This window comes from Gavialis gangeticus, unplaced genomic scaffold (genome assembly GCF_001723915.1).
Source record: "Gavialis gangeticus isolate Ggan-Ray unplaced genomic scaffold, GavGan_comp1, whole genome shotgun sequence".
Lineage (NCBI taxonomy): Eukaryota > Metazoa > Chordata > Crocodylia > Gavialidae > Gavialis > Gavialis gangeticus.
Window position 1 is genome coordinate 37,396,773 of NW_017729027.1, and position 11,845 is coordinate 37,408,617.

Here is an 11,845-nt window from a genome sequence, read left to right on the forward strand (position 1 = left end):
CATAATAATCCTATCTTGTGGAGTATCTACTACGCCACCCCTATGTTGGTGTCATCTCTGACTTTATTAGGAGTACACAGAAGTTATAGCAGACCACAAGGCTAAATGAGTCAGTGATATAATAATGGGAAAATAAGATGGTCACATACTGGGATGTATTAACTATAGTGGAGTACATAGATCCATAATTCTTGCCTTATGGTTAGCACTGGTGGGATATCACCTGGGCTACCGTGTCCAGTTTTGGGCACTACAGATTAAGAGAGATGTGGACAACTTGAAGAGAGTTCAAAGGACAGCAATAAGAATGATCAGAGGTCCAGAAAACATGACATACAAAGAAGGGTAGGAAGCACTGTTCACTTCTTTGAATAAGCAGTGTAAACAAAGTAGTTAATTTCTAATTTTTACATCTTTACTTGAACTATGAACATTGTGTAAAAATTCTTGCAAGCTTTTTCCAAATATGCTGAAGCAAGGTGGTTTTCTACTTAATATGATGGCACTGAAGATGTGCAACCTGTTGAACGTTTCACTTTCTGGAGGCTACTTTCATAGAGTTCTAATGATATTATAGTCTAATGCAGAGTTGCTGTTGAGAGATGTAGTTGGTATTTCAGCATGTTATAGTGTTTGGAGTTACACAGCATGTTGCACAGTGCTTGGAGTTGCACAGCCCTCTTCAATGGGCAGCGTGAAGACAGAGGTTTATGGAATTTCATTAAGCGTGCATCTAGTTGATTACTTTAATTTTTTTTTAATGTTATTTTAGTTTACGTTTAGATGCAAGGCTGAAGCTGTCCTCCTGTGATATGTTTCTCCTTTGTGATATGGCAATATTGAGTGTTTTCCATCAATATTCCACATTATAGAGAATTCCCAGTCTGTGTACTTATTTTTAAATGTTTGCTTTAAGTGGTGGTGGTGTTTCAGTCTCAAAAGGTCAAAAATGGTGATTCAAACTGATATTTGGATTTTTTTTAAGAAGAGCCAATTTAAGCCAAACTATCTAAGCTGTGGAAGAAATTATGTTAGAAAAGGTGCAATAATTTTAAAATATATTAAGAACTAATTTACTGCTGCTTTCCTAATTCTGCAGTAAGTCTGAGTAAATTAACACCAGTTATCCCAGTCTTTAACTAGATTGTTTTAAACAGCTATATAAAATTCTGTAACAATCAGCTGTATTTACATTGGCCAGGGAAAAATACAGAGCTTTTACTTAATCATACTAACACTGCTGGCATGTTCTTCGATTAAAAGCTTTTGCTGACTCAGTTTGAATTTGGACATGAAAAGTGAGCAGGTCTATTGTGCTGGATATTCAGTTTTTAAACTGCTTTATCCTGAATAGGTCAGAACTACTTTCCACACTAAGAAATAATCTAAAGACATGCCAAAAAGAACCTTCCCCCCAATTTCTAATGACATTAACTTATTAGTAACACAAATGGGGGACTGCTTAGGAACTTGGAAAGCTAAAAGCAGCCAAATTAGTGTCTCATTTGATTTGATAAATATATCAGAAACCCTGCCTAAACTGATAGTTAAGGGTAGCCTTTCCTGTCAGCATAAAGGGTGTACTTAGCAAAGGGTCTACAATGCGAACCTGTATAACTGGGCCCCAGCAACAGCACAGTCCAATTGTGGAAGCTCTTCTGAACCTCTGCATGAAGATGACCCCAATCTCCCTTGTTTCTTGGTCAGCTTTGGTCTGCAGTGGATTTGGCCACTTTCCCATGCACTGCAGGCACTGAGCACCCCCTTGAATTCCTTTCCCAAAGTTCTGGTTCTTCTGCACTCTGCCTCCTCACTCTATAGCATGTATAAACACAGTTCACAGACTGATTTATGTAGGATAGTATTACTCTACCAGCTAGAGCCATGGAGACAGCTTTGGCGGATTATGCAAGTTAAAATAGTAGTGGGGAAGGGTGGCTTATAGTTTGGCTTAGTTGAGTGAAACTTAAAGGCCAATAGTGTACACATGCAAAGAGAGAAGAAAAGCAGAAGTGAAAACCTGATCCAAAAAACCTGTTAATAAATTGTGTTGTAGTGGTTCCAGACCCCCCTGTGACTAAACTGTTAGGCACAAATTACTCTGGCACAGAATGCTGTTTGCCTATGTAGTCCATAGATAAACTTGAAATCTTCAAAACTTGATGAAGAAAAAAATCTTTATTGTGTTTATTTAAACTTGTCATTTGGCCAATTTAAAAATGCCATCAATTTTAAGATTTAATACCTAAAGTAATACTGAAGAATCAAAATGTAATAATTCATGTCAAGTTGCTCAAATTTGCAGCATGGATAAGAGAAAAAGTGAACTATTTCTAAAGAAATAATGTAACTTAAACAGTCATCTCCAACTTGATTTGAATGCAGTGCTTAGAAATATAAGGCTCTGGCCAGTTTTTGGTTAGTACCCTGAAAAATTCCAGATATATTTTTGCCACTTCAAGCAATCTATAACTTTACAGGAATGTAGTGTAAGATCTATAGTATGCTAAGCAAGGTTCCTTTCCAAGTCACACTCAGATCTACAAACTTCCCTTTAACATAACAACTTTTCTGCTTCAAATGGGAGGAATTCATGCCTCTAGAAGCAAGGCAATTCATTATTTACAAAACATAGGGTTTTCGTTTTTGTTATCTTTCTACTATAGGTCCATATATAAACTTGAAATCTTCAAAACTTGATGCAGGGAAGACCTCTCTTTGTTGTGTTTATTTAAGCACCTAATTATTGGGGGAAAAGTGTGGGGTAGTGTTAACTTGGACTTCAGTCACTACCATGATTGAGTTGCAACTTGGAGCTTAAATTTAGGCGTAGAGGGCGCATCTAGTGGTACACTTTACTGCTGAGTTGACTAATTAGCCCCACAGTGAAGTGTTACCATCTACACATGCATCCATATCAGGGCACAGTAAATTAATTAACTCCTCTGTAGGATAGTACTGTCCAGGACAAGTACTGTCTTACAGTAGAGTGATTTACGGTGCCGTAACACTCGTATGTAGATGGTGACCAGGGCTAGCTGGGGCAGGAGGGTATTACAGTGAGGGGGCTGCCTGCCAGCTAGCCTCACACTGTAGCATCCTTGTGTCCCAGCCACCCCCTCCTCCACCCACTGTCACCACCTGGAGCCCAGGGCTGATTCCCTGCCAGACCAGGGATACTCTGCTGTGGTTCAACGTGCTACAGTCCCAAGCACGTGTAAATGCTGCACCTGGGAGAAATAAACTCTGGCATATTGTGCCAGAGTTTATTTCTTCATCCTAATTGCACATGTAGATGCACTCAGTGTCTCATTCAGAAGTTCCTAAATAAGTCATTACCAAAAGTTTCCAGCCATAGTTTACATGTACTGCGAAGGGCAATATGTTCATCAAGTGATACCTTATTTTTTCATCTTATCAGCTGGTGACTGGAGTATGGGAAGGAGGATACAATTTCTTCTGTCAGGATACACACAGTGGAGGTGAAGCTGACATGAAGGTACATTCACTTCAGACCCTCGATTTATTTATTTATTTATTTTTGTAATTGATTGTTGTTGATGGGTGAGGAGCAGAGCAGTATTGATCGTTGTTCACGTTCGGATTAAACAAGCCTTCCCCCTCCCCCTTCCTTTCTCAGTGTAAAGGAAATCCAGTGTAAAGGTAAGTCCATAATATGATCTAAGCATGTTTGGTATTTGGAATAAAACACCTTGAACCTGGGCATGTGTTTAATGGATTCTTAATGCACATGGCATCTGGGCATATATTTAGAATATCAGTTTGTAACTGTCCATATTTAGCCATAGCTCCCTTTCTTCCCACTTTCCAACATGAATGCTGTCTATCAAACTGCTTTTCCCTACCTTCAGAAAAAGTCTTATGTTATGATTCTCTGTTGAGGAGTCTCACTTCTGAATACCATTCAGACCTGCTTTTTACTGAGAGCACAGCAGTAACATGTTGCCTGTTTTGTCTTCCTGTGCTCCCTAGGTGCATTGCTATAGCTTCATAAGACATTCTCTGTCATCCTTCTGTTGTATTCAGTTACAACTTCATATTTGATTTAGAAAGACTGTAAGTCAAGGAATGGGCTGAAGCTTTACAGACATCACAATAAAAGGCTGTGGTTTGAGATGTTTTGTTGAGTTTAATCCCTTGCAGAGTGAGAAAGTAAAACAAACCCAAACTCTGGAGAATAATATTGCTAAAGGGTGTTTTTCCTCCTCCTCTCCCTTTTAGATCATACGTGTCCTCTGGTGGTACTATTTCTCCAAACTCATCGAATTCATGGATACCTTCTTTTTCATTTTGCGAAAAAATAATCATCAGATCACTTTTCTTCATGTCTATCACCATGCAACAATGCTGAACATTTGGTGGTTTGTTATGAACTGGGTGCCTTGTGGTCACTGTAAGTACTTTGTGAGGAGAAAAACCTTGTAGGCTTCCATTACACTTTTATGTCCCAAGACTGTTACAAATTGCTCCCAAGCAACACTCATTGACTTCAGTCTTTGGCCTGTCCTTTTTAGAGGTTGGTGAAATGTTAAGCTGTTGTGTGAAATTGCAGTGGCTGGTGCTGCTCGTAGGCATTAAGCTGTCTGCAGACCTTAACAGTAGAGATTTATTGGACAGGGGTGACATGAAAGTGGAGAGAGTAGTTTTTCTGAGTTGCAATATGATGTTTGCCATATGCTATATATTGACTCTTATACCTGTCATTTTTTGCCCACTTCATTTGATGTGCCATGCAAACCCTCAAATAAAGCAGCATCCATCATTTAAAATAGGCTCAAAAGCCATGTATTAAGGTGACTAAACAATTAGACTCAAGAACAGTGATTTGATTTCTATCAAGCTTTGCCAATCCAAGATGTCCTTTCCTTTAATGTATTTTATTACACAGATGTCCATAACAAATTATTTCAGTTAGTCTTTGTCCCCTAAGAACTAATGAATTTGACTAAATGCCTCTTTATCTGTTCCTGTCCCCTTGTTTAAACCTTGCTAAATACCACTGTCTGCTGGCAACCTAACTGTTCTTTAATTCTTTAATCTCAGCTGCTGATAGCTGACACTTAGTTTCCCAAATGCATTAGCATAGTTTACTTGTGAGTCAGCTGCGCTAAAAAGATACTGGCTTTTGCTTCTTGGGAAACACTTGTTTAAGAAGAGCTTCTATCTGATGTTGTCAGCATAGGAAATAAGTGATGTGGATTCCTAAACCCTCCTTATTACTAAGCAGAACAGTATAAAAACTGTGTACAATTTTTTGTTAATATAAAACCATACTTTTTAACTTTGAAAAAAGTGCATCTGTAACAACATTATTCTGTGGAAAAATCAACTAGCAGTTTGTACAGGCTTTACTGTACAAACACACTTATTCCATGTTCTTTTTTCTTTTTTTTCCCAATCTAGCTGTTCTGTTTGGACTTTAATAACACTATACAATTTTGTGATGGGCAAGTAAATGTGTCTTTAATAGCAGAGAAAGTAAGTAACTGCTGTAAACAAAGGCAATAAAACTGATAAACTGAGCATCCAAAAATCCCTATCCCTGTGTGTCTTGTAACAGGGGACAGGCCTAAAATTAGACCTATGAAGTTTTTGATTTATGGACATGTTCTTGTACCTCTGTTCTACCTGCTTACTCAGTTCTTCTGAGCAGAGTGTCTTGTAAAGATAAACAGTGCAGAAGCAGAAGGATGGCACAAAATGTACTGATCATATGTGCCTCAGCCTCCTTTGCTTGTTGGCCTTTTGCTCACCTCAGCCTTTGTTTCAGGAAAAATGGTCATCAAAGCATTTTAAGTAGTCACCTTTTGAGGCCATCATTTCAGCTTGCATTCCATACAGCAACACGTGATATAATAAAATGCTCTTTCTTTTCCCCCACTGCATTTTAGCATACTTTGGTGCCACTCTAAACAGCTTTATTCATGTTCTCATGTACTCCTACTATGGACTGTCTACTATTCCAGCTATGCGTCCATATCTGTGGTGGAAGAAATACATCACTCAGGGGCAGCTGGTGAGTTACTTATTCTTCAGTGCCTTGCATAAGCTATAATAGGAGGAGGGGACTTTAACTTTTTGACTGAAACTTGTAAACTTTTCAGGGGAGGGACAGTGGGCTAGTCTTCTGGAGGTGTTTGGGTACCAAAGGAGGCAGTTGGGGCTTATACATCTATTTTTCTCTTGGGTGCCTAGAAAAATGGTGTCTTATGTTTCTGTACCGTACTAATTACAGTAAGGGCTTCTGAATACAAATCATGTAATATTAGGTAACACAAAGGAATTGTGATGTTTCTTTCTTAATCTCTTGTGATTTGAAGCTTAATTTATTTCTGTGCCCTAGCAGTGGATGTTCAGGGATTCCCTGTATTCTGGCTATGGAAAAGCAAGTTCCCTCCCAGCCATTTGTAACCAGTGTGTTCTTTTTAAGCATTTTTTTTTCAGTCATAGGTTGATGCTGTGATAACAGAGCAGAAGCTGAATATGACTTAAAATCCACAGCTAACAAGGCCCTTTTCTTCTAGGTCTGCAAAACAATTGTGTTTCTGTCTAGTTTCTTGTGTAGTTGGTTATAAATGGCTCTTTAAAAACTGTTCAGTATTTCTTTTCTCCATCTGTACTTTAAATAGGTGGATTTTTTCACTTACGTTTGACATGGACTCCTTATATCTATTCATATTACTTATTTTTACTCAGCCATGGGTCCTAAATAAGCTGTGTTGAGCAGGCAATAAAAATGAATGTATTGGGGAATATGTATAAAGACCAATATGTGTGTGTTCAGGGAATACAAGGGTTGTTTGTTTTGCTGCTACCTCTAATTCATAGATTTCAAAACTGTGCCTGAAGGAGGGAACATATTGTATTGTCACATTGACAGATCAGGGAATTTAGGCATAGAGAAGTAATCTGCCCAAGCAGGTCAGTGACAGCAGTGAGTAGATTCAATTTAATGAGATGCTAATAATATGAGCAATGAACAAATGTTGTAGGTGGGTATAAAAAGTTCAAGACAGAGCTAAAGACTGGTGAGAGCATTGGAAGATTTGATTCTTTGTATCTGTGAGCATCTTTTCTCCCAATACAGTGCAACTTTGTCTGTTCCATCTCTTTTGTCCCAGTGTTAGACACTACTTTCTTTCTTGCTAGTTGATTGGTTCCATTGTAAAGCTTCCAGATACCTAGAACAATTCCCTATCAACCAAATCATACCACCTAATGGTATCTGTGAAGATTGTCCCACCTCCCCAACCCAGGTTACAGGATGCAGTGTTTGTTTCCCTACAAGATGGATTAAACTGTTTTTTCTGGTTTTCAATAATTTTCCTTAATTCATCAGTCACCATATAAGAATGAAATTTGACCAAGGTCTTTTGCAACACTTAGGTTGTGAATAGTGACAGTGCTGGATGGGGACTACAGACACAACAGCCAGAGGTCCCTGGGCACACCACACCACACCACATGCTGCAGAAAGGTTTTCCAGGGTGACCTCATGTAGTTCAGCTGGTTACTCATGGGGAAGGACTTACAGCAGTATGTCGCCCACAGAAATTTTTCAGCCCAAGAAATTCTAAAGCAGTCCTTCCTTTTCCTCACCTGACACGTCTTGACATTAGGATCAGGAGTCATTTAATTATGTTTCTCTATTTTAAGAAATAGGTAATACATCCCTATGATAGTTTTTATATAACAAGTTTATGTAACCAAACTCACCCATGCAAATATTGGCCAGTTTAAGCACAGAACAAAATTCCTAGTCATTTGCTTTCCTCACCCCTTTAGACCAGCACCCTCTATCCTTTCTTTCCCCAACCACAGGATTATGCTTAAATAGATCCCATGATTTCTATAGATCCAGTGTGGTCTACCTGTGCAAAGGGCGGCAAGTACATGATTAGCTTTTAGGCTGGTATGGTGAAGGAATCCAGAGCTGCATAGTTACATTGTGCTTTGGTCCCAGGTAAAGTGGCAATGGATTTCAACTTCCTAATGGTTTTGCATCATAATGAAATACTTATTTTTTGTAAAGGCTGAAAGTGGATTTTATACCTCAGTGCATTTTAACAGTTTTTATTAAATAAAACTCATTTAAAGAAATGGTCTGTCAAGCAGTGTTTGTTTAAAAAAAATCTGATTCATACCATGAAGACAAACTATTTTCAACATACTTTAGTGATTATTTTAACTTGCTTAAAAATGTATTTCACTGGTATTTGTTTTCCTCCTTGTCGCATCACACTATTTTTTCTCTCTCTTTCTCTTTCAGACTCAGTTTGTCCTGACAATCTTCCAGACCAGCTGTGGTGTTGTTTGGCCATGTCCATTCCCTCTGGGGTGGCTGTATTTCCAAATCTCCTATATGATTTCTTTGATTATCCTCTTCACAAATTTTTACATTCAGGTAAAAGTAATATCCATTCATTCTTTGTACCATTCTGGTAATTATCTATGTTTTAAAAGTGTTGTGCAGTAACATATTGCTTTGAGCCTTGAATTGTATTTAGGTGCTTTTTCCCCTCTTATGTGAACTTTTTTTTTGTTTTAATGCTTAACTCCCACTGCCCTTCAACCCATCTTCATCAAATGCTTTTAGTGCACTGTATATGCATTAAGGAAGAGTAGGAAATTGAATAACAAGCAGAAGCTGAACGTTACCGAATGCTTTTAGCATTTGGTAAATAAAAGAGTGTGCAAGAGAGAAGCAGTGACCTATGAAGCTGATACACATTTTATTCACATAACATTATCATTGCTGCAAAAATAGAGCCTAACTGTCAGAAATGATAGCATCTTTCAAACATTTTCTCAATATCTGACATCTAAACCATTGCCAAAAATCTTTTTTTTTTTTTGATCCACTTGCATTGAGATTTGCTGTATATCCAGTACAGCAAAACTAGTGGATTAGTGTTCACTCCTCTGGCTCTAAAATGTATACATAACAACTCATGAAAAATGTATATGATCTCTGAATATATCCAGAACTTAACGTATATTTCATTGAAAAAGGCAGGAATCAGGCTTTTGTGCTAGGATGTACAAGGCATTGCATTTTTTTTTTTAATTGCCATCCAAACCAATTAGTTTTGATGGTTTCCTTTAGCATAATTTAGCCTTGCCATGTGCTAACAACATTTCTTAACTCTTCCTAACAATATCTTTGTACTGTTTGTTCTCTTGCCCTTTCTTCTTTAGCAGGATATAATCCCTCCACACGTGAAAAAATATTTCGCTTTTAAAATTGTGTATTCCAAGTGAATGTAAGTTAATTTTAATGTTTATTTAACTTCTTTAAGGAAACATGTCATTTATATCTTTGTACTTCTATGTGTTTTAGACATACAACAAGAAAGCATCCTCTAGGAGGAAAGAGTATCAGAATGGCTCTACAGCCACGGTGAACGGGTACACAAACAGCTTTTCTTCCCTCGAGAACAATGTGAAACAAAGAAAACAAAGGAAGGATTGAAGACCAAACTGAGAAACCATTTTGATATGCCCGACAACAAAATCATCTGATTGTAAGCACAATAAGAGTTGTGCACTGATACTCTAACAGCTACTGTAACTATTCCTGCCTAGAATAGTGTGATTTATGTAGGACTTAACCAGTGCAAACAACCTAGAAACTGTATACAGAATATAAAAGTAGGTTAAAGTTAATAATAATTCTGGGCTGTCACTGACCCCGCTATAGACTGTGGAAGAGAGTATTATTGTAGTATATGACACTGCTGTTGCCTTACTAGTCAATAAGATAGGTGCTGAATTATTGATTCACAATTTCAAAACACTGTAATCCAAACTCATTTTTTACTGTAGATTATGCATGTGATTGCAAAAGTAATTTGTATGATGTTGTTTTCAGTAGATAAACACACATGCCTTAAAAAATTAAAAAGCAGGGCCCAAAGCATATTACTGGTTTGAAAATTAGGCTGTGCTTCAAATTCTGAGTTGATTGACTTTTAAATAAAAGTCAGTTAGAGAAATCCATTGATTGTTTTACTGTCCTGTGTGTGGTACTTAACATTATGTATCTCCACATGATACAGTGAAATTAGAAATGGCACATCTAGTTTTGTATATTTGGCTTTAACTGACTAAACAGTCACAATCCAGATGGACCAGTTATTTTACCTTTTTAATAGATCTTATTTTTTTATTTTACATATCACTAATGTAAAATTTAATTGGCACTTTCATGGTCCAGTAAGACTTAGATATTGTCTCTAATGGCTAAAAATATACAGGGTAGACACATCTTGTTTTCTATTTCTGTGTATTTCTAAATTGCATAGCAGTTTTTAATACTGGAAGCTGTGCCAGTTTCAAATATTGTGTTACCATAGCCATATCTGTGTTTTAAAAGTGACTGGATAGTCTGTGACCTACCTTTTGAAAGTTCATTTAAAAATGAAGACAAAAGATGCTTTTCAGATATACTTGTTCATAATTTAAGTTGGCATTTATATTGCTATGTGTGTAGAATACATTGAGCTCTTAATGTGCCTCGCTCGTGAAAACAGGTTTGTTTGTTTGTTTTAAAAAAAAGCAAAATCGAAAGAGACTAAATCATACATAATATTTAAAACAAAACCCTTGAAATGAGCTGGAGATGAGTGTTTGTTTTGTTAATGTAAGTTGTGTGTATCACCTGTAACTTTTTGGCTTGTTGTCTACAGATTTGTTTTGAAATACTTGTTAAAATTACTATTCACTGTAAAATCTTGCCTTGCACACATGAGGAGTCAAAGCAGACATCTCTAGCTGGAATGTCATTTGCTCTGGTGGGGTTTAGCTTATGAAGACTTTATTGATTTTACTCTAAGAACATTTAGTTAAATGTGCAAGGGATCTTATTGACCATTTGCTAAAGTATAATGGTTTTGCTTTGATATTTATATAAATATCAGTTTACCATGTTTAATTTTTTAAATCCATTTGCACATCCATTAGGGAATAATGAGTTCTTCTCTTCAGCCTTGTGGCTTTTCTTTATTTGTTTAGAGGGAGACACAGTGTCTGTTTACATTTACATTATCAAAGCTTGTGTATGCGTGTCTTCATTTCTAGGTACTGGTTTGCAAAGTCTTTACATATTTCAGTACAGCAGCTGTAACATTCAAAATATGCTGTCTAAATGTGCTATAAATAAACCCTTGGCTCATCTGAATATACCTACATTGTTAATGTTTGACATTTGTTTAATCATTAAAACACTTTTGATTTATCTATGCCTGAATTCCATAGTGCATTTTTATGGATTTGATACAATACCCTATTTTATATAAAGCCAAATTGGAGGTGGCGGAGGGCGGAATTTTAAAGGACAACTGCTAACACTTGCATAAATTTAAAATGTAGTACATTTGCCAAAGTCCAGACATAAAGCATCAGCAAGTGCCAAATGCTTTAGAAGTTCTTGGCTTCATATTTAAAAATGTTTAATCTATCAAGGGGATAATTCTCTCAGTGGAATTACTGACTTCTTTATAGTACAGGTACAAGATTAAGAGGCAAGAACAGCATAGCACTTAGGCATATTGTCTATAAAATGGGAATAATCAAATCTCAAAAGCACTGAGTTCCTGCTTTTATGTTCATCTCAGTGCCCTACCTGTTTCAAAAGCATTTAACCAATATAGGCACTCTGATTTTAACAGGTGCTAAGATACCATAGTGATAGGCCAAGAAGAAGTACAACTATTTACCTTGCTCTTTTCCTTCTAGTCTGCAGGCTGTTATCAGAAGAAGACCAAATCAAGGAAGCAGGTTCTGAATTTTGCACTGAAGGGAAGGCCTGGAGGTTCAAGATTAT

The 11,845-nt window shown here is 37.0% G+C and overlaps 1 protein-coding gene across 1 annotated transcript in view; it reads left to right on the forward strand.

The window, feature by feature from the left end:
- The window catches only part of ELOVL5 (ELOVL fatty acid elongase 5), a 77,001-nt gene extending 65,744 nt beyond the window's left edge, over positions 1 to 11,257 (forward strand). The window contains exons 4-8 of the mRNA XM_019520573.1: positions 3,422 to 3,499; positions 4,243 to 4,414; positions 5,913 to 6,037; positions 8,291 to 8,425; positions 9,362 to 11,257. Coding sequence (XP_019376118.1) covers positions 3,422 to 3,499; positions 4,243 to 4,414; positions 5,913 to 6,037; positions 8,291 to 8,425; positions 9,362 to 9,493 — 642 coding nt within the window. The 3' untranslated portion in view covers positions 9,494 to 11,257. The remainder of the gene's footprint in view (positions 1 to 3,421; positions 3,500 to 4,242; positions 4,415 to 5,912; positions 6,038 to 8,290; positions 8,426 to 9,361) is intronic.
- The last annotated feature ends 588 nt before the right edge of the window (positions 11,258 to 11,845 follow it).